Source organism: Toxorhynchites rutilus, chromosome 1 (genome assembly GCF_029784135.1).
Source record: "Toxorhynchites rutilus septentrionalis strain SRP chromosome 1, ASM2978413v1, whole genome shotgun sequence".
NCBI classification, from domain to species: domain Eukaryota; kingdom Metazoa; phylum Arthropoda; class Insecta; order Diptera; family Culicidae; genus Toxorhynchites; species Toxorhynchites rutilus.
The window spans coordinates 107,335,545-107,358,742 of record NC_073744.1 but is presented as its reverse complement, the minus strand read 5'-3'; the positions used below and the strand labels follow the sequence as shown (position 1 = coordinate 107,358,742).

Sequence of the window (23,198 nt, the reverse complement as noted above, 5' to 3'; positions counted from 1 at the left end):
GCGTCACCAATAACTTTTGCTCGAATTGATTGGAGCCACACACTATGAAAGGGTGTATTTTCCAATGCCGTTAAAAATGGAATCAGATTTTCGACTGAACGAATAAAGCTATGGAGCTTTACAGGATTTCCGTCGAAATTCGGAAGCTCTCGAATAGCTTGCGGAGTTTGCATAGATTTTAAGATTGTTTCGGCCTGCTGAAACATTTGCGCTGTTTCTACGGCCCTTCTCTCTTCATCTTCGTTGCTCTGATTTTCTACGTTCGCAATGTAAATCGGTTTTCCATTGCTGTTCTGAGAATAATCAACACTTTCCCTTTATAAAATTATTGAGACACTGAATGAAACTTTCGCTTGGTAAAATTTTTGAAACAAAAACAATTTTCGTTTGGTAAAGTTATTCAAACACTTGTGGTTTAATATTTTGTTACTACTAGTTTTTTAGTTATTTGTTACTTACATTAAGAAAAGGATGTGTTCCATATCCGCTGGAATTCCTTTGGTCCGGTCGTCATAATTTTGGCTGCTTCTGTATTCACCTCGCAAACACTAGTATCCGCTTAGTCTTAGAGAGTTAAACACGTAGCCTGAACACTTTTCAAATTCAACTGATTTTCACTCAATGAATTGATAGATTCACCAAAACACGACGCCTGTTCGACTGCGCCAATTATATGTTTAGAGACGGGAACGATCTTTTTAAAAAAGAGAACAACTACACTTTTCGGAGGTTAAACTAGACTGGCTTTATTTCTAAACTGTCCCTACAAGCTAAGCTAGATTCTGTTTTACATTTCCTATGCTACGAAACTACCCACACGTGTTCTTCTCTTCTTTCACTCATGTGTTGAGTGAGATGATCCTTATGCTGGCGCGCATGTTGAGTGTCCGGGGGTTCTATCGCTTATTCCTGCGCATGTGGTTCCTTGCGCTTATCAATGAGTTCCTTGTTCGTGACGAGGCAGCGTTTGCTGGCTCGGCTATAGTTTATGTTCTGGTCGTAAACGGATTGCACTTATGGTGAATGGTTTTGAATTCATGGAATCGGCTCTATGGGAAGCTTATGGCGTTGATACTGCGTAGGCTGTTCTGATGGAGTTCGTGTGGTCTGTTGTGAGATCGGATGTATTACAGGGGCTAGGGTGGTACGTTGTTAACTTATATATATATATATATATATATACATATATATATATATATATATATATATATATATATATATATATATATATATATATATATATATATATATATATATATATATATATATATATATATATATATATATATATATATATATATATATATATATAATATATAATTCATATATATAATTCAGTAAAGACGCGTTCTCTAAAAGTATACGTGGTTCTCCAGTTTGCTGGTGCTACAAACCCAAATAGGTCAACAAACCCTATACAACTACTTACAAATAACATGTTTCTCCATTACATGGAATAAATGTTTCATACAGAAAATATGATATAATAAAGACAACCCTAAATCGGACAATTCATTCCTCGAGTTTTGCTCTCATCAATACATTCGGCGATCCATTTTTATTTATATAGATAGAAGACGATATAGGAGTGCGTTTTCTCATATTAAAATCCTTTCCACTTTCGAACAAAGATCAAATTCGTTAGCGCAAACATCAAATGAACTAACAACGTTTGTCACTATATAATTGTAGAATATATGGGAATTGAATTTTCCCACTTTCCTTCAAAGTTTTTCGAAAATTTTCAATTATCATGTTTGGTTGGAATATGTGTAATATTTTTATGGGACCCTCTCCATTCTTGAGGAGAGAGGGGTGTCATACCATCATAGAAACATCTCTCATATCCAAAAACTCTCACATTCCAAATTTGGCACCTTTTGCTTGATGAGTTATGTATGAGTTCTCGAGTTATGCAGAAGTTTGTATTACATTTGTATGGCAGCCCCCTTCCCTAAAGAGCGGGGAGAAGAGTGTCGAACAACCATAGAAACATTTATTGTCCCCTTAAAAACTCCATATACCAAATTTGGTTAGATTTTCTTGATTTGTTCTTGAGTTTTGCAGAAATTTGTGCTTCATTATCGCAAAACATTAGACCCGTATTTTTTATAAGTAGGGTGGCCATTTCCATTTCAGGTTTGTCCGAAAAATCATTTTTTATCTCATTTTTCCAAAAATGACTTTTTTCAAAAATTCAAAACTTTTGAACTACTAGACCGATTCAGATGATCGACATATCAAATCAAAGCCAATACTAAACCTGCAGAAAATTTGTTCTCGTTATTATTGATTATATTCGTTTTTTATTGTTTTCATAGTCTCGGGACCAAAAGCGCTATTGTTGTGATACAATCGATGGGAGTTCTTCCAGCAAAAAATCAATCAACCGTGTATATGATTTGATCCGCTTAAAGCTATAAATGTATATATTGATTTAGGATAGGTTCTACAACAATCTCATTTCTTCGCCACCGCTTTGTATAATTTCTGTTTTGTTTATGTTTACGTTTTTTCCTACTGTCGCTTTCTCCCATACTTCCCAGATCATCCGTTAGAGTTGCGTTACACACCGTCACAGACCTGTTCGAGGGGCTGGTGCGGCGAACAGTCTCCCCCCCCCCCGTGTCGCCTTAACTTCTAGTTCAGCGTCACCAGATTTTTCTACATCCAGCAAAGCCAATTTCGTAACAGGTCTCTTCAAAATCCCTGCTGACGTCATCACCTCTGCGCAACGAGTAATTCCATCTTTTCCAGGAATTGTGTGGATCACTTTTCCACGTAGCCACCGGTTCCTGATATTCTCATCCACCACGAGCACCAAATCCCCTGTCTTGATCGGTCTTACATCTCGGAACCACTTTGTGCGTCTTATAATGGTCGGTAGATATTCCACCACCCAGCGGCGCCAAAAGTTATCTATGGTATGCTGAACCATGTTCCAACTGTTTCTCAACGCCATTCCCTCATCCGTTGGAAGTTTTCCTAGTTCTCGTACTCCATTGGAATTGAGGAGCAAGAAGTGATTGGGCGTTAACGACTCATGATCAGCCGATTCCAACGGAACGAACGTCAACGGTCGAGAGTTCACCATGCTCTCAGCTTCTGCCAGTGCCGTAGCGAGCGATTCGTCATCTAACTTCCTCACTACCGGCACGCTTCCAAGAGCCGATTTTACGGGCCGAACCATCCTCTCCCAACAGCCTCCCATATGAGGAGCAGCAGGAGGGTTAAACCTCCACTGGGTTTGTGCATTCGTTAAGGTGCTGCCCAATTCAGTGTGCATCCTGCCAATTTCTTCGTGCAACTCCCGGCTCGCTCCCACAAAATTTGTACCGTTGTCAGAGTAAATTTCCTGAGGGGAGCCCCGTCGTGCTATAAACCTCCTGATCGCCTTCTTACACGCGTCAGTAGATAAGCTGGCAGCCATCTCGAGGTGAATAGCTCGTATAGTGAGACAAGTGAATAGGCATACCCATCGCTTAGCTACGCTCCGTCCAACCTTTACTAAATACGGACCAAAGATGTCCACGCCCACGTAGGTGAATGGACGCACACACGTCTTCAACCATATCGCAGGAAGCGGTCCCATTTTAGGAGCGGCGGCCATTGTTTTGTACACGCGGCACCACATGCAGAGTTTTCTGGTCAGGCGTACTTTCACTCGTAGTTGTGAGACGTGAAATTTCTGACGCACCTCGTTGACGATGGTCTCATCGTTGGCATGGCCGTACTTTCGATGATAGAAATCTAACAGCAGGTCCGTAATTCGATGATTCCTGGGCAAGATGATCGGAAACTTCGTATCGTAGGCTAACACCGTTGCATCTGCAGCTCTACTGCCTACCCGCAACACACCGGAGTGGCGAATCCCGGTGAGCTGTCGGAATCCAAGATATTTATAGGATTCTCCACGAACCATGTCTCTTATAAACTCGCCGTCATAGACCTCGTAACCTCCGGATTCGGTAAGCTGCCCTTTCAGCAGATGGACACAGCGGCACTTGTCGAGGCCGAACTCCATGCAGATGTCCCTGCTTATGTCTTCGACAACCCGGATAGCTACACCTAGACGCTGACGTGAATCAGCGTAGACCTTGAGATCATCCATGTAGAAGGTATGGGTCACTTCTTCGTGGGCGCCGTCGCCATACCTTATTTTATAGCCATTTCCATTGAGCGTCCTACTGAGGGGGTTCAGTGCCAGACAAAACCAAAGCGGGCTGAAAGAGTCGCCTTGGAATATCCCCCTCTTTATCTGCAGCGTTCTAGACTGCAACACATTTTCCCCATCACTGAGGTGCAGAGACGTACTCCACTGCCTCATCGCATGCTGCAGGAACCTAACGACGACGGGATCAATTTTGTAGAGCTCCAATACCCGGACGAGAAACGAGTGAGGTATGGAGTCATAAGCCTTCCTGTAATCGATGTAGGCCATACTTAGGTTCCGCTGGTTATATACCGCCTGGCCGACTATGGCTGCGTCGATGATGGCCTGGTCTTTTCAGCCATGCGTATTTTTCCTGCATCCTTTCTGCTCTTCTGCGATGATGTGATGCTGTTCGCAGTGAGCAGAAACTTTGGCGGTAATTATGCTGCTCAGTATTTTGTACAGACTCGATAGGCACGTTATCGGTCTGTACTTTGATGGGTTCAATGTGTTGCTGTCTTTCGGGAGGAGGAAGGTGACGCCACGGGTGGCGAATTCAGAAAGGTTGTGTGGGTCACGTAACACCTTGTTGAAGCACTCAGCTATCTTTGGATGTGCGACGGTCAGCCTATTGTGCCAAAAGTTCTGGACACCATCGGGGCCCGGTGCTGCCCAGTTCCTCAGGTACCGCGATGCTTCGCGGACATCATTCTCTCCGACGATGATAGCTGGCATCTCTCCAATTTCACCACAACTCTCCTCCTCCCGTCTTAACCACATTTGCCCGCGATGTTCTACTGGGGTCTCCCAAATACCAGCCCAGAAGTTCGTCACATCGCTAATATCTGGCAAACCTTCGCGGTAGTCGGGCTTCTCGTCGCTAATGTGGTCGTAGAACGCTTTCTCGTTATCTCTGAACATCCGATTTTGTTCCTGGCGCTTTGCAGAGTCAGAGTAACGTTTCAGCCGTTTAGTTAGGACGCTCAATTGCTGTACCAGTGTGTCGAGTTTTTCCGTCAGCTGGTGAGCTCCCAGCTGGCGAAGTTCAGTAGGCCGCACGATCACAGCAACTTGGCGACATAATTTCGCCGATCTGCTGCCTCTTTTGTACGCCATCAGTCTTCCAAATGCGGCGCGCTTGTTTAGGATCCGTTGCTCCAATCTCCTTCGCCATGGAGGCTCACGCCTTTCACGGAGATGTTGGAGCAGTCCGCCTCTTGGCCTAATACGGTATCCTAAACTTTTGGCGGTCGCCACAGCAGCACAGTAAACTTTCAGTTGCAGCTCCTCCATGTTCTCAGCATCAACCAAGTGCAGCGGAAGAACGTGCTCGTTCATGAGCTTTACTGCACTTGTCAGCCTGCGGGAATGCTGCAACTTCGGGATCCTGGGGCGCGACAAAGGGTCCGTGTCGCGGAACTGTGAGATCGCCTCGTCGTAATGGAAGACCAGATCGCGTAGTAGTTGTTGATCTGGCTGTGGATCTTCCGGCTCAGGGGGTTGTTGTACTGTGGCCTCCACTGGTGGTGATTCGCGTGCCCCACTCGTGAATGAATTGCTCAGCCGTACTGAACTCCGTCTCGACACATCGGTTGCTCTGCTTGTTCTGGAGCTTAGTTCTCTCTGCACCTGCTGCTTGATCTCGTCGACTTGCGTTTGGGAGAGCATATTGTTGCGTACAATCACTCTACGCCTCGCGTTCATCGCGTTTTGGTCAAGCCTCCCGACGAACTCTGGATACGCTTCCTCGAACATTGCGAGTATTCGAGGGCGACCGCTCATGTCCGTCTCCAAAGCAGTGCAGATGTAATAGGCGCGGATCACGAATTCGTTCATTTCGTGTGTCCACATGATCCGTCGCCTAGTAGTACCCACAAGTGTGGACGACTGTCGTCTGACAGTCGCAACACGCCTCGTAGGCGCAGCGTTTCGTTGGTGATGTCGATGGCTGCTGTTTCCGTGTGGCGGTAGCTCTTCGGGTTGAACCCGGCTGGTGGCCCGCTCTTGCACATCGCCCTCCAGCCGCTGGCCGCTCGCTCTTACGCCCGTTCCAGGACCAGCTCCAGTTCGGGGACCATCCTCGGGTGATCGCATTCGTAGTATTCGTCTTGACCTTAGCTCCATTGTCTGGGTGTATCTCCTTTGCCCGGGAGACAGCGGGTTGGCAAGGCCTCCATGACCCGGGAGGCCTTCCCCGGGAGAGATACAGCGCTCTGACTCGCTCGCACCCCCTCACTTAGCCACTTTCGACACCCGTTCTCGGAGCCAAGACCAGGTGTGTGTTCCCAGTTCACGCCCGATCTAAAAATGTCGGGTGATCGCATTCTAATTGCTCTCCGTGATCGTAGCTCCATTTTATTGGGTGTATTTCCTTTGCCCGGGAGACAGCGGGTTGGCAAGGCCTCCATGACCCGGGAGGCCTTCCCCGGGAGAGATATAGCGCTCTGACTCGCTCGCACCCCCTCACTTAGCCACTTTCGGCACCCGTTCTCGGAGCCAAGACCAGGTGTGTGTTTCCAGTTCACGCCCGATCTAAAAATGTCGTCATATGATCTTCGTGGAGGCGTGAGATAGAAACATTTGAGACCAACAGGCAGGCTCCTACCCTATGTTGATCCCCATTTTTTTGACGTAGGACTACGTCTAACCGGAAGATATAGGGGGTGAAATGAAAATCTAGGCACTGTACAAGTAGGAAAAAATGCAAGACTTGGAACGCTTATAACTCGAGCATTTCTCAATAGATCGCAAAGGTTTTTGCATCAATTGATAGGAAATATATCTACGCATCTATCGTAACGAATAACATTTCATTTTTCTTGAGATAAATAATTGAATAATTGTGAAATATCAAGCATTTTTTTTTTTTTTTTTTATCCAAAATATATATTTTATTAAGGCTCATATGGCGTCAGCCTAACGGGGCCGGGAGTTCAATATTTTGACAATGTTTGCTTAGACTATGTTAGTAATATGTAACCGATTTTTCGCGGTTGACTCGAGGTTAGTATTACAAGTGTTCTCATAATTGGTATGTCGCAGTCTTCGATGCTCTGTACGTGTGCCCGACACGGGATACTTCCTATTGGGATGCAGCTGACCATTAATCAGCAACGCCCCCCTAGTCTGTACCCCATATCTAGCGTGGTGCGTCTTTCTCGACTCAAGGAATCCAGGATAGAATGGCGGCGCAATCATCAGCTCGTGTAGAGTTGTCATGAGCGGTACAACCTTTGGCTCTTGTTGAATAATCAGTGGACTGCACAACCTTCGGCCCGTGCATCTGTAAAGAGTGTGTGTATGTATTGCCGCGACTAAGTAAAAGTTTATCGATCGGATAGGAGGGATATGAAACGGGGACACAACGAAGGAAACATCATTAAACGTTGACATCGGCGTTTCTGAGGAACAGGTATAGATGAAGCAGAAGATCAGGATCCCGGCTACCTAAGATATCCCGGACGGGGATATCCGATTGTCTGCCTTGTGCTCTCAGTGCTCTAGAGAGCTGAGAGCGAGCAGCATGGAACCGGATACACGACCAGACAACATGCTCGATGTCGTGGTAGCCATCGCCACAATCACAAAGATTGTTTGCTGCGAGCCCAATGCGATAGAGATGCGCGTTTAGGTTGTAGTGATTGCACATAAGCCGAGATATCACGCGAATGAAATCACGACCTACATTCAATCCCTTGAACCATGCACTCGTCGAGATTGGCATTGTCCAAATGCATTATGTGCCACTTTTTGATTGGTCCATTTTGTGCTCCTCAAATCGTACCGACCAAAACGGGCAACCAGAGCAGCAGCGATTGGAAAGGAAAAAGAAAAAAATGATCGAAACATTGGTCGCAGTCTCACACATGCGTAATTCTCGAGCCAGTCAGTCAGCTTAAAAATCCCCGCTCCGCTGTCGTAACGATCATTCTCATACAAACCGTACACCACATCGTTTCGCATCACATCACATCAACAAACCAACACATACAGCCATGTCTGGACATGGCAAAGGAGGAAAAGTGAAGGGAAAGGCAAGATCCCGCTCGAACCGTATTGGTCTGCAATTTCCCGTAGGTGTATTCGCCAATTGCTCCACAAGGGTTGCTAGGCCGAGAGCGTTAGTACCAGTGCACCAGTCCACCTAGTCGGCGTTACATAGTTTCGGCCGCCGAAGTGACCAAGTTTGCTGGCAAAGCTGCTCGCGACGATACGAAACCCCGCATTCAGAACAGAACACATTCGGTTCGGTGGACATCAAGACAACAACAAGCAGTTGCAGCGAGTAGCGATTGACAAACGCAATCGCAAAACGGCAGCAGGTAGCAGAAGAAAACAGTTTGTTCTTTATACAAACTGCTTTGGTGGCAAATCCAGAACAAGGCGGCATCGAGGGCGTTCGAAATGGTTTTTTTCAAAACCACGAGTACTAAGTTTTCTAAATTGGAACCATTCCATGAAACACGGCGCTGTTCAGGGCCATTAAACCTTCCAAAAAAGAGTTTACGAAATACAGTTCAATGCTTCCTGAAACAATATCCAATAAATTGATTATAATAAAACACAAATGGATTTTTTTCATAATTTGTTTGCCAGGAGATGATGAGTATGTGAATTTGGCAGTTGTTCTGAGCTTATTGATGGTTGGGGACTTTCCCGATTATTCAATTTTCACCAATTCTTAAATTGCTTCTAGATTGAAAGTACAGTCGACATTTAGCTAATTGAACGGACCTGTAATGCGACATATTTGTTTGGACATAGAGTTCGGGGTCCAAATTATGACCCCACATTAAAAGTCGACACTGTACCACTGTCATCGCAAATGTTCAATTACAGGTTAAAATCACCTCCAATGCGACACTGAGTGGTGCTTCGGCACGTCGCATTAAATATAATTTACTCCACAACATGTCACAAGCTGGATGGGAAGAAATTTTCCAACTGTGAAAGCTGTGGCGAGTGGCAAACGCAATCGCTAAACAGAAAGGTTTAGCCGAACAAGATGGAGATATCGAGTTATAACAAAACAATAAACTCTTTAGATTAAAGATAATTTTGTGATCCTGAAAAGGACCCTTTTTAGCCTGCATGTGAATCCATCGAGCGAACAAATCGTAATGAATGTATTTTTCTTTCTTTCTTTCTTTGTTTTTAAGAGGCTTTAAACTTTGCAGTTCATTCGCCTCTAGCCCAGTGAAGAGCCACAATAAAACCAGCCCAGAGGGGACTGGCGAAAGGGAAACCAACAAAATCACTCATCAGACCTGTCCGCTCGACTCTCGGTTAAAGAAGAAGGTAGGAAGGGATCCTATGCTTCATAAGATATTTAATATATGCTGTAAAGAAAAGTAAAAATTTACTGATCCGAGGACCAAAGCAGTAACGAAGCACAAGTGACCCAGCGAAAGGCGTGTTCCAAAGCCAAAAAACAAAAAGGCCCTTCTCAGGAGGATAGGAAGGAAAGGAGTGGAAAGGATTTGGGTGGGATTAGTGGAGTGGGAGGGGGTGGGAGTGGTATGGGAAGGAAAGAGGGGAGGAGTGGGTGTGGGGTGGGGTGAAATGAAATGAAATACAGTTTGAATGGATAATAAAATATAGTGGTTTTGAATTTAATGGTATATAGTATAGCTGAAAAATGGAGAGGTTTATTTAATGAATTTATCCTCCTTGGTGAGTGTGGTTGTAAAGTTAGGAAATCAGTTAAGTAATGTAATAAATGGAATATATATGTGAGAATATGTATTAATAGATGCGTGTATATATATATGTATGTAGTTACATACATGTATATACACACATGAACATGCATACATGACCATGAAGTGGCGAACTGTAATAAATAAACAATTTCAAAAGTACTTAGTATTTCGATTTAGATTTTACCAAAGAAGTCGGTTTCTTTCAGAAACGCAATAAGATTGGTTTCTTGGGTCTCGTCTCTACTGAGGATATCTCGGAGACTCTGACCTATATTGTGTCGGGCTCGAACATCTTTGGTATGTTGGCATTCTAATAGAAGATGGCTAACGGAAACGGGTGCTACGTTGCAAGCACATTGGGGTTTTTCGGCTCTGTAGAACAAGTGTGAGTGGCTGAAGTTAGTGTGCCCAATTCGAAGACGGGTAAGGACTTGCCTTTCCCTACTATTGAGACGGTCCTCCCAAGGGAGAGTGGAATTTTTGATTTGATGAAGATGAGTGGGACGGCTGTTTATCCAGTCTATGTCCCAACTTTCACGGACTTGCTGTTTTACCCAGCGGACAATGTCAGATGGAGGACAGGGCATGTCTGGGGGTTCCATTTTGCTGCCCTTGCCGGCCAATATGTCGGCGGCTGTGTTTCCGCGGATTCCTGAGTGACCAGGAACCCAGCAGAAGGAGATGTTTTTATCTGAAGCAGCCTCTTCTGTTTGTATTATCCATGGGTGTTTGCTGTTTCCACTTAGAAGATCATGGAGACAGCTAGCTGAGTCGGAAAATATTGTGGTAGGCAGGAAATCATGGGTGCATTCTTGGGTAGCTATTAAAAGAGCGAAAGCTTCCGCACTGAAGATGGAGCATTGCGGTGGAAGAGAAAAGCTACCTATGTATCTACTCTCAAAAATTCCACATCCAACTCCATCGGCATTGACTGAACCATCTGTATATACCTGGTGATTAATTTGAAAATTGGATGCAAGCTTTGATTTTTGGAGAAGGGTCTCCCGCTCGGACAGCTTTAAGAAGATCAAGGTTAATGTTCGGCGGTTTGACGTTCCAATTTCTTCCCGTAGCAGATGGCCGTTCACAAATATTGGGGAGGTCTTTGTTTGTGAGGTTGTTGAATGATGTTTGGGCCCTGCGTATTAGTGGGACATTGTGGTCACTGTCGGGAAGTGACAGGTGACGGATGGCTTTATTTGTGATGGCTTTTGTCGCCAGGTGTTTGAAGGGAAGTTGACCACTTTCAGCCATTACGGCAAGAGTGGGGCTAGTGGGAAAAGCTCCGATTGCAATCCTGACTGCTTTATTGTAAACTGGTTGAATGGTGTTTAACACACCGTCCCCTCCGCGGCTGAAGGTGCCTATTCCGTATAGGATTTTTGGGACCAACCAAACGTTTACAATATTCAGCAGTGTTTTTCTGTGACCAGAGGCTAGGTTGCCTGCAATAGCCTTGATGATGTTCAGCTTCATTCTGGTTGCTATTTTGGTCTTTTGGGAATGTGGTAAGAAGTTGAGTTTCTTATCAAAAGTAACTCCTAGTATTTTCAATGTCCTCGTTGTGGGGATCGGGATTTTGTTAAGTTGAAGATAGGTTCTCCTACTGAGATGTTTTCCAATGTACATGTGCTTGGATTTCTCCGGGGAAATTTTCAAACCTGTTGTTAGAGCCCAGTTTTGGATGGAGTCTAAGGTTTTTTGAAGCCTCTTTCTCTGATTTATTCAAGTTTTTTTTTAAATTTTTTTTTAAATTTAAGCCGAAGCAGCTCGTAGAGATAAGAGTTATGTCATCTGCATAGACTATGATCTTTATGTGATCGGGAATTAGTTCGAAGATGGATTGCATAGCAATGTTGAAAAGGGTAGGTGAAAGTGCTGAGCCTTGGGGGAAACCGTTTTCAGGGATTTTTAAAGAAGACCTATGGTTGTTGATGATGGTTTTGAAAGACCGGTTTTCAAGGAAACTTTTTATGAAGAGGCCTAACCTATCACGAATCCCCCAGTTGAAGAGGCTTTTCAGCACTGGGTATCTCCATGCCCGATCGAAGGCCTTGGATAGGTCAAGTGAAACGATATCTATGTTCTGTAATTTTTCAGTTGCGTCGTCTAGGATTTTTTCGATTGCTACGAGGCAATCTTCTGTACCTTTTCCCGGGCGGAATGCGAATTGTCTGGAATCAATCAGCTTATTTGACTCGAGAAAGGTCGTTAAGCGTCGATTTATTATTTTTTCCATGACTTTCCCAACACAACTTAGAAGAGTGATGGGGCGGAAATTGTCGAGAAGATGATTGTTCATGTCTGGTTTCGGGATACAGATCATTAAACCCTCTTTCCAGCAACTGGGGAGGGTTCCACTGTCCCAGACTTTGTTGAGGAGCTTCAGAAGTGCTTTTTTCCCGAGATGAGGTAGTTTCTTTAGCATCGGGTAGCTGATGTCATCGGGTCCGGTGGATCCTTGTTTGACTTTGTTCAGTACCCAATCGAGCTCTTTGAGGGAGAGGTTTTTGTTGAAGTCAAATTCCACATCGGTATGAAAATCGATTCGAATTTTTTCGCATTCCGTTTTGTGGGTTTGAAAGGTTTGGTCGTAATTTTGATTGGAGGAGGCAGATGCAAAGAAATCTCCGAACGCCTCGGCGATGATTTTCCGGTCATTGGTGTATTGACCGTTAATAAGAAGATTATACTCTTTGCTTCTTTTCTTGCCATGAAGCCTACCAATCTTACTCCATAACTCCTTTGTCGACGTGTTAGGGTTAATTTCGCTGACGAATTTAGCCCAACTATTGTGTTTGGCTGAATTAATGGCAGTTCGAGCTTCGTTGCGAGCCCTTTGGAACTCTGTGAGCAGAGTGGGCTTATGGGGGTTATCCGGATGGGCCTTTCTGAGTTTGCGTAAGGCCTTACGTCGACCTTTGATCGCTGCCTTCAGCTCAGGCGACCACCATGGGACGCATTTCCTGCCAGGGATGCCACTGGTTCTAGGGATGTGCAACATTGCAACCTCAAGGACAACTTTGGAGAATTCCTCGGCTGTCCAGTCTTGTTTAGCGGAAAGGCGGTTTTCAATATCAAATTGATGGCCAGCCCAGTCAGCATATTCAAATTTCCATCTTGGCCTTGTTGGAAACTCTGGAGAAGATTGGCCGAAGGAGATGAGAATTGGAAAATGATCGCTGCCGCAGGTATCATCGTGAATGTTCCATGAAAGTTTTGAAGAGAGTTTGTGTGATACCATAGTGAGATCAATGGCCGAAGTAGTACCAGTATGATGAATTCTGGTGTGTTGGCCGTTGTTTAGAAGGAGTACGGAATGGTCGGAGATAAAATCTTCGATTATAGATCCTTTTTGATCGAGGTATGCGCCTCCCCAGGCGTATGAGTGGGCGTTGAAATCACCCATAAGTATGATTGGGGCGGGAAGTTGGGAGAACAGATGGTCTAGTTGGCCTCGTAGAGTGGTCGGATTAGAATTATTAGTGATGTAGATGCTGACGACAGTGATTGGAAAGGGGTGTTTAATGCGTACTACCACTGCCTGAAGGTCGGTGGTAATTGCAAGAAGATCATGTGGAGTGCCATCCTTGATTGCGATTGCAACTCCGTGCTTTGAGGGGTTGGGACCCTCTTTGAAGTATGTGATGTACTTTGGGATGAAGTGTTTGTTGAAATTGTTTGGTGTCATAGTTTCTTGAAGGTCTATGACTGTGGGATTAGAGCTCGAAATAAGAATTTTTAGTTCTAAAATATTTTGTCGGATACTTCTGATGTTCCATTGTATCCCGAATTTCTGTATTGGAGTGAATGTGTTGGTGTTTTTAACTCTAATTCTTAAGTCTTGATTGTGTGTATGTTTGAACTATTCAAAGAGAATTAGTTCGATGGTCCTTTACCCTTGGAAAGAGAAGCTTTCTTTGAGGTATTGGTGTTGTTTTTGTTTGGTGTAGAAGTCTTTGGAGTGTTTGTTGTGTTTGTGTTGTTTTTTGTTGAATGTGCGTTGCTGTTGTTGTTATTGTTGTTTTTTGTTTGATGAGTGTTGTTGTTGTTGTTGTTTTCTTTTGGGGTTGTATTGTTATTTGTTGTTGGTGTCTGTTTTTGTTCATTTCTTGTTCTTTTCTTGTCTTTATTAGTTAGGGTTTCATCTTCGGATTTTTGATCTGAATCTGAAGATGAGCCTTTCGCAATTTTTCTTTTATTTTTATTTTTGTTTGGAACATCGGAAGTATCCATGGAGATGACTGATTCGCTCTCAGATTCAGCTGTTGAACTATCAGTTGTCGAATCTGTCATGGTAGTGTCGAGTGTAGTATCAATTGAAGGGGTGCTTTCGCGGCTGGAAGAGGCCGAAACGGCCGAGGCAGTTGCAGCGCAGTTGCATTTACAGTTGCAGCTGGTTACTGATTTTTGCAAGTTGGAGAGTTTGTCTTGCAAGACACTTGCATATGTTGGTCCATTAATTTGTCCATTGTATTTGTCCTTTGCCTCTTTATAGGAGATACCATAGTCGACTCGGATTTTGGTAATATTATTTTCGCATTGCCATACAGGGCATTTCCTGTTCGAAGAGGAATGGTCCCCTTGGCAATTCACGCAAAATGCTGAAGCGTTGCAGGTTTTAGTTCCATCCTTTTGTTCTGGATGTTCTTGACCGCAATTTCTGCAAAGCGGGTTATCGCGTTTGCATCGTTTGCTTGTATGCCCAAATTTGTAGCATTTAAAGCATTGCATTGGGTTGGGATAGAAATTTCTAGTCCCAGCCCGAATAAATCCGAAATTAATAAAATCTGGAACAACAGTTCCACGAATAGTTAAAATGAGAGTGGCAGTTGGCACAACAATATTATTCTCCTTCCTGGTTATGCGCTTGACATCGATCACACCTTGATCGGAAAGCTCTGTAACCAGTTCGGATTCCTTGATGTCCATGACATCACGGCAAGTAACAACACATTTACGTTGGTTAAGGGTTGGGTGGTAAATCACTTCAATAGGGGTTCCGTCAATCAGTTGATTAATTAAAAGGAGCTTACCAATGATATCCTCATCCTTGGCCGTAAGGATATATTGAGTCCTCTTCTTGTCGTCTCGGTCGCGCTGTGTAATATTTTTTTCCTACAGCGTTAGCGATCGTCTTGCTTACTATGAACGGATTAGTCGGGATTATGTTCTCTCCTGTTGCACGAAGTAGCAGGATTTGAAGATTTCCGTTTAGTGGGTCGGCCCACCTTGGAGCGGTACGTTGGGTAGGTTTACCCTCGTACATGTTTGTAGCTTGGCCTCCCGGAGGCCCGGAGCTACTTGAAGCCATGCTGTTGTCTGGCTACACCCTAGGTATAGCCGATGACTGGGGTTTTCTTCGGGTTAAAACACTATATAATATTTATGGGGGCTTTACACTTAGGGAAATGTGCCCAGAAATTCACACTTTTTTAACCAGAGCACTTGTAAAACCACCAATATCGCGTATAAGCTTTTGAAATTGAAAAATCACCAGTCACTTCACTGTCCGTAAGCGCACGTCTTCTTTTTAAATTATATTTTATATTTAAAATCACTAATCGCTACAAATAAACTGCCAACACTGCCCAAAAGAAAAAAGGGGGCGTGGCGTTGGTGACGCCGAAAAGCGCGCGCTTTTCCGGCACGCCGGTAAGCACCGCTCACTGCGGTCGAAGTAAACGGATGTCGTCTGCTGCAGCAAATCTGTAAACTAAAACTATATTGAGGACTAACTTAGCCTTCAGAAAGGCTGCTAGAAGCAAAAGTTAGTTTTTTAGGTGTGAAAAAACAGGTAAAATCTGCAAACTCCTTCCAAGGCGCCAGAGGGTGACGTTCCAGTCCGAGATCCAAAAGCGCCGTGATGTATTTTTTTGCCATCGCTGCCTTTTAAAGCTCATTCGTTCGTCTCGTTGGACTCGCCCCTTTGGCTGAGTCTGCCGATTTGTCTCTATCCTGTGAGCGTGTAGCGCTAAAGTACAAAACGCGCGGATCCGCTGAAAAATTTATCATTCTCTTTCAAAAATCAGTGTGGTTGTATGGCATCGTTTCACATCACATCGCATCAACGGATTGGTGCCGGAGCACCAGTATACCTAATAGCGATTATAGAATTTCGGCCGCCGGAGTGCTCGAGTTGGCTTGCAAAGCTGCTCACGACAATAAGAAAACCCGCCTACAGAACAGAGCACATTCGGTTCAGTGGCAACAACTAGTTTCAGCGAGTGGCAAACGCAATCGAAAAACGGCAGCAGGTAGAAGAAGGAAAAAGTTTGTTTATACAGACTGTTTTGGTGGCAAAACCAGCCACCGTGAAACACGGCGCTTTTCAGGGCCATTCAAACTTTCTAAGAAGAGTTATTAAAAGTTTTTCACAATTCCAATGCATTCTAAAGTGACATAATATGACATATAATATAAAAAAAAATATTTTGTTTATGCTTGTTCTTGAACTTATTGGTGGTTGGGGTCTTTTAAAATGATAATTCAGTTTTCACAAACCCATGCATAGTTTCCGAATTAAAAGTGGCTTCAAATTACAACACATTGTATGCAGGATGGCATTAACGAATTTTCTCGGTAGCAAGAACTGCTTTCTTTGGTTGATAACTGAAGTTGAAAATTGACTGACGTTACATCTGCATTGTATATAAAATAACTAAGAAGCAACATGATGAGCTATGTATTTCCTGCTGCTCTGTTCTTATTTTAAAGGACTTTAATCCGAAGGTCATCCGTCCCTGTATTTACTGTCCCCGACATTACCCACCCGTCTTTTTTTTATGTTTTTCAACGTCGTTCAATTTTTGTCTTGTGAAGTTTTCTATTCTTTGAGTCGATGAACGTCTTCCTTCTGTTTGTCAATACTTTAGTTTTTTTAAATGGGTCTTTCGTCTTGCTTTTTATACCCTGTCTTGCAACGTAGATTTCTTCGTTGGGTTCGAGTACCGGTTCTGTTTCGCGGGTTTTGTTATGGTAGTCAAGATCCGTTTTTTGTTTTGCTTTCAAGCGCACAATCGCTTCGTCATAAATTTTGTCTCTATTTGTTATGATTTCGTCCATATTTAAAGGTCGTTCTTCGCCCTCTTTGATTCCAAAGAAGATTTCAGCTGGTTTGAGATTTGTGCTGGAATGAATGGTTTTATTATAATGTGCAAGGGAAATTCTAAATAGTTCCTTTTTTGTAACGTCTATGTATTTGTCTTGAATACATCTGTAGATTTCGCTTATTGTTGAATGGAATCTCTCGACGATACCATTCATTTCACTTTTATTCGATGCAGTGAAATACATGTCTGTTCCAAGATCAAGAAGCATACCTCGGATTTCTGCGGATTTGAGTGATGGTTCGTTATCACAAACTATTAATTTAGAGCATCCGTACATTGTAATTAGTTTTGTTATGACGTTTCTAATATCGGGTATTGATTTTGATTTAATTGGTATCATCATCCCATATCTAGAGAGTTTATCGACTGCCGTAAGAAAGATATTCGGTTGGGAAATATAAATATCTACATGGACAATATCCAACGGTTTTTTGGGTATGGGGGTTTGTGAAAAAAGGATTTTGTATGGGTGACGTTCGTATTTTGCTTTTTGACACGTTTCGCATACTGAAATGAACTGTCGAATGATCTTCTTCGTGTTTGGGAAGTAGTAATTTCTTTTAATTTCGGCTAAATTTTCTTCAATTCCTCTATGAGCTCTAAAGTGAATAGAATAGCTATTGTTTCGTTCTGCTCCTCAGAAGTTTTCAAGTCGACTAGAAGTTTTTGGGAAATAAAAATTTTGAACGTTTTTACTCTGCTGAAGTAGGTTTTGTATACAATCTGTATGGTATTGATTAATTTTTCTGGGCAGTAGATGCAATTTGTGGAACGCCGTAAATATGTTGCGTTATTGTATGTCGAAACACTTTAGGAAAAATTTGTTCAAATTTTTCGTCTTCGTTAGTGCTAATATTTAAAATTATTTGATTACAAAAGGAGTTTACTGGTTTCTCGGTGCATGGTATAAATTCTGAGTCGTCTGTATCTGCTGAATGTTGTGTAGCCATATCGGAAGATGTGTCTTCCTCTTCATTTGCATTAATTTCTTGTGGTATTCTAGATAGACCATCTGCAACAACGTTTTGCTTACCAGCCTTGTATTGGATGTCATATGAATAATCTAGCAAGGCTATCATCCATTTTGCTATTTTCGTAGAAGGATCTTTGTGATTCATAGCTCCGGTTAAAGGTTTATGATCTGTAAATAATGTAAATTTCTTTCCAAAGAGGTAAGGGCGAAAGTATTTAGTTGCCCAATAAATGGCAAGAAGCTCTATCTCTATCGTCGAATATTTTTCTTTACAGTCGAATATTTTTCTATTCAGTGTTCTTAAGGCAAAGGTAATTGGCCTGTCTTTTCCTATCGGTCCCTGTGATAAAACAGCACCGATTGAATGTTGTGATGCGTCTGTGGTTAAGTGAAATGGTTTTTCGAAGTCTGGATATTGTAGCACGGAAGTACTAGTTAATATTTGTTTACATTTCTCAAAACAGTCTAAGAACTGTTGTGTGTGTTCGATTTTTTCGTCTTTTCTCAGACATTGAGTAAGAGGTTTAGTTATTCGACTGAAATCTTTAATAAACCTTCTGTAGTAGCCTAGCGTTCCCATGAAGAATTTGATTCAGACTTGACTTTTTCAGTTCTTGGAGCGGGCCAATTCTTTATTGCGTCTATCTTGTCTGGATTCGGCTTAACACCATCTTCGTTGACGATATGTCCTAAAAAGCTGACTTCTTTTTGCAAGAAAAAACTTTTGTCTAGTTGCACTTTTAGGTTAGCATTTTCTAAAGCATTGAACACTTTGTTCAGATTAACGTAATGTTCTTGTAGGCTCGTGCTGTAAACGATAATATCGTCCATATACACAAGGCAAACGGATCCGACAAGACGTTTGAGAACGGAGTTCATGAGCCTCTGAAATGTCGCTGGAGCGTTTTTTAGTCCAAACGGCATCCGCAAATATTCGTAATGCCCTTCGTCTGTGGAGAAGGCTGTTTTTTGGATGTCTTTCTTATTCATACCGATTTGATGAAAACCGGATGCAAGATCCAGTGTTGAAAAATATGTGCTTCGTCCTAATTTATCTAGGATGTCTGTGATATTTGGTATTGGAAATTTATCGTCCACAGTTTTGGCATTTAATTTCCTGTAATCCACTACAATTCTCCATTTTTGTAAGCTTGAGGCATTTTTCTTCTTTGGTACAACCCATATTGGAGAGTTCCATGGGGGAATAGAAGGTCTAATTATGCCTTCTTTCAACATCTTTCGAATCTGATTGCTAACTTCCTCCCTATGGCAGTGAGGATAACGATAGCTTTTCTGGTATACTGGTAATTCGTCTTTTGTGTGTATTGAATGTGTAACTTCTGAAGTGTTTGAAAGTGATTCGCCGTCGATGTAAAATACTGATTGGTGTTCGTTTATGACCTTTATTAGTTGAGCTTTCTCTTCTGAATTCAAATGACCTAATCTTAATCAATTAGTTTCCTGTATCTATTACTGATGGGTACGTTATCATTTATGTGGTTTAAGTCTGTACTAGATTTCAATTGTTCGAAATTATTTGATTCTATTTCGAATGGGGAGTTTAAACTGAGCAGCTGTGATACTTTTGCTCTGTTTTCTATCGCTACAAAAGCTTTACTTTCATGTGCGTGATAGAGTCCAGCACATATGATTAAATTAGGTGAAATTTCGAAATCGCTTTCAATTAAGAAATCTCCATTCTTCGTAGAAACTAGGATTTCGATATTCAAGACCGTTTGTCTGGGAATTTCTTGTGAAATAATTTCTGGATATTTTCTGTACATTTTGTATGTTTTGTTTGCAACGTTCAGTGTATTGTTTCTAGTGTCAATGATTGCTCCTATCTCCTGTAGAGTTTCATATCCGATTAAGCAATCAAAGAATTTATGAAACTCGAAAACGTGAAAAACAAATTTGGATTTGATGATATCAGGGAATGGGTTAAATTCAACATAGCTATCAATCAAATGTTTTCCAGAAATATTTGTGACCAATGTTGGAGACGGTAATTTTGAAGATTGTTTTACAAGTCTGGGGCTCAAATAATTTTTATTGGCTCCTGTGTCGACGAGTAATTTTAGGTCGAATCCTTCTAGGGTTTTCAATCTCAAGTACGGTATGAAGTTCATGTTATCGGGTCTTCTTTGGTGCCCATATGAAAATTTAGATTATCTACTAAAGCGGAATTTTCTGCCGGAGTGTTTTGCGATGGTGGTTCTATGGTCAACTGTTCCGTTTTTTCTTGGTTGATGTGCGGGCATCATTCTAGAGGTTGATGGTTGAAATCTAGGATTTAAGTTCCCGTACTTAGGCGGAGGAACGAATATTGGGGATTTCAGTCCTGTTTTTGATTGAAAATTTCTCTCTTCGATGCAAGCGTCAAATGCCGCTTTGATCGTGGATGGTCTTCTTGCCCTCACATTCCCGCCTATCGGTTCCTTCAATCCAGAAAGAAATACTTGTAGAGCATTTTCTTTGTGCGAATTTATCCTGTCAATTCGCACTTTTTCGTTATCTGTCGAAATGTTTGTATGGTTTATTAAGAGCGACAAAATATTTTGTACACGTCCGAAAAATTCCTCAACAGTGTTTACTTGCTGTAATTGAAATAATTCGCGCGTCAATGTTACGCTATCCCTTTTATCGTTATAATAAGCGATCAGGTTTTCTTTAATACTATCCCAATTTAGTGGAGTTCCATAGATTTCCAGGACTTGGTCTGCGTCGCCAATAACTTTTGCTCGAATTGATTGGAGCCACACACTATGAAAGGGTGTATTTTCCAATGCCGTTAAAAATGGAATCAGATTTTCGACTGAACGAATAAAGCTATGGAGCTTTACAGGATTTCCGTCGAAATTCGGAAGCTCTCGAATAGCTTGCGGAGTTTGCATAGATTTTAAAATTGTTTCGGCCTGCTGAAACATTTGCGCTGTTTCTACGGCCCTTCTCTCTTCATCTTCGTTGCTCTGATTTTCTACGTTCGCAATATTTGGAAATCGGTTTTCCATTGCTGTTCTGAGAATAATCAACACTTTCCCTTTATAAAATTATTGAGACACTGAATGAAACTTTCGCTTGGTAAAATTTTTGAAACAAAAACAATTTTCGTTTGGTAAAGTTATTCAAACACTTGTGGTTTAATATTTTGTTACTACTAGTTTTTTAGTTATTTGTTACTTACATTAAGAAAAGGATGTGTTCCATATCCGCTGGAATTCCTTTGGTCCGGTCGTCGTAATTTTGGCTGCTTCTGTATTCACCTCGCAAACACTAGTATTCGCTTAGTCTTAGAGAGTTAAACACGTAGCCTGAACACTTTTCAAATTCAACTGATTTTCACTCAATGAATTGATAGATTCACCAAAACACGACGCCTGTTCGACTGCGCCAATTATATGTTTAGAGACGGGAACGATTGTAGCGGACCGGCGGCCAAGGCACTTTCTTTCACTCTAAAACACAAGAAAACACCACTTCTTGTTTTTAGGAGATAACCGTTCTCCAGCGTGGCTCACTATCGACTCCCTTTTATTTTTCTCATTCCTCTTAATGAAACCTAATCTTACGATAAGCTCCCCGCTATCGTAACACCAAAACATAAACCAAAATTTCTTATCTTAAAACTAGACGCTATAAATCACACGATCCTCAAACAGGATCGTGCAGGAGAAATGTATTTATTTAGGCCCGGCATCGACCGGCCTTATCTGACTCACACGACCCTCAATAAGGATCGTGCGATAAAGATGTTTTTTTTTCTTTATTTAAGATTAACCAGACCTATCTATTTATTTAGGCTCGAGCCTATTGATAATTTTGGGTATACAAAACCCGTCTGGTTTTTTGGTTGCTGCATATCCCCCTACTCAATGAGTTTTAGGGGAAACTAGATGAGTTTTCCCTAACATTGGTTCGAAAGGTTAGATTTCCTATCTACCTGCTAATATTGTTATCAACCTTCTTCTTTTTTTTTATATATATATATATTGTGCAATAGATTTTTTTTTTATATATGAATGTGTATTTTTTTTTTTTGAATTTTTCCTAATTGTAAATATAATATAATGTAAATATAATATATATTTGTAAATATAATGTTTTGTTTTTTTTTCAAACATTTGCATAAACTCTATAATTTTTATTTTATATAAGATTCTCATTGTTCACCGGCTACTCCTCTTCCGCTCCGTATATCCGTCGACTGGTGACTCGTCAATTGGTTGGTCTCTGGTACTAGGTGTGAGTTGCCGCTTGCCTCCTTCCGCGTTGCGCCGTCTCATCCGTCTTGATCCACTGTTGCGTGTCTCTGGGTTCCATTCCTGAACAACCTTTTAGAACGGTACTTTAGTCCATCACATCTTCGTTGGAATGAAATTCAACTTCAAGAACTTGTTTTTGTTTGCTAGTTTTAGAGCTTCATTTGCTGCTCCGATTGTAGTGTTTGCTATTATAGCAGTTTAGGCTCTCCAATCATTAAATGTCATCTCTTCCAGTTCATCTTTGATCCTTATTTTAGATCCTGTTCATCCTTATCTGGATCCGAGTTATTCTCTTTATCATCAGTTTCCGGCGATAAATAATCATTATTTTTTTAGACTGTTGTAATCTTTTACTTCAACGTAAAGTGTACAAAGTCATTACTCCAATTATGAAATCCAGTTCCATCATGAATTCTACTACTTTCACTTCAGTGTCCTTAGGATCAGATGGTGATCACGATTCCCGAATTGCTTCCTGTTTTCGCTCCGTCGTCCCACAGCACCCAACACCAATGACCATCGACCTTCCGCATGACTCGTCGTCCTCTTCTTGCGAGCATCCGGCTGGGATGCCGAATCGTTCCTCTTCCCATCAGCGGTATGCTGAGATCTGTCTTTGCCTGCCTGACCACGTCTCGCTCCTCGTTGAAAATTAATTTTCGTCTTACCAGTTTGACCATTTTACAGTGTACGTAATTACAACTTTTTTTTTTTACATTGTTTCGTTCTTTGTTTTTATTTCATACATTGTTTTGATTTGTTTTTTTTTTACATTGCCGATCTTTTTTCATATGTCTAGCTTTTGAGCAAATTACCAATAAAATTGATTTAACTTTTTTAAAACGTGTTCGATTATTCTCTTCTCATTCATTAACACATTTTTTTTTCTCATAATTTCTCTCTTTTCTTTTTTTTTGTGTATTTTATCCAGAACTCTATTGAAAATTTATTCATGTTTTTTTTGACCGTTTTTTTTAAACCTTCTTACCATTCTTC

General features: G+C 41.8%; 1 protein-coding gene across 1 annotated transcript; it reads right to left on the bottom strand.

Moving 5' to 3' along the window:
• Positions 1–2,575: 2,575 nt before the first annotated feature.
• Positions 2,576–22,882, bottom strand: LOC129761285 (uncharacterized). The gene is made up of 2 exons (XM_055759001.1): positions 22,871–22,882; positions 2,576–3,880 (listed from the first exon to the last, which is right to left on the bottom strand). Exons 1-2 carry the CDS (start codon positions 22,880–22,882, stop codon positions 2,576–2,578), a joined length of 1,317 nt encoding a protein of 438 aa, XP_055614976.1.
• Between the last annotated feature and the right edge of the window lie 316 nt (positions 22,883–23,198).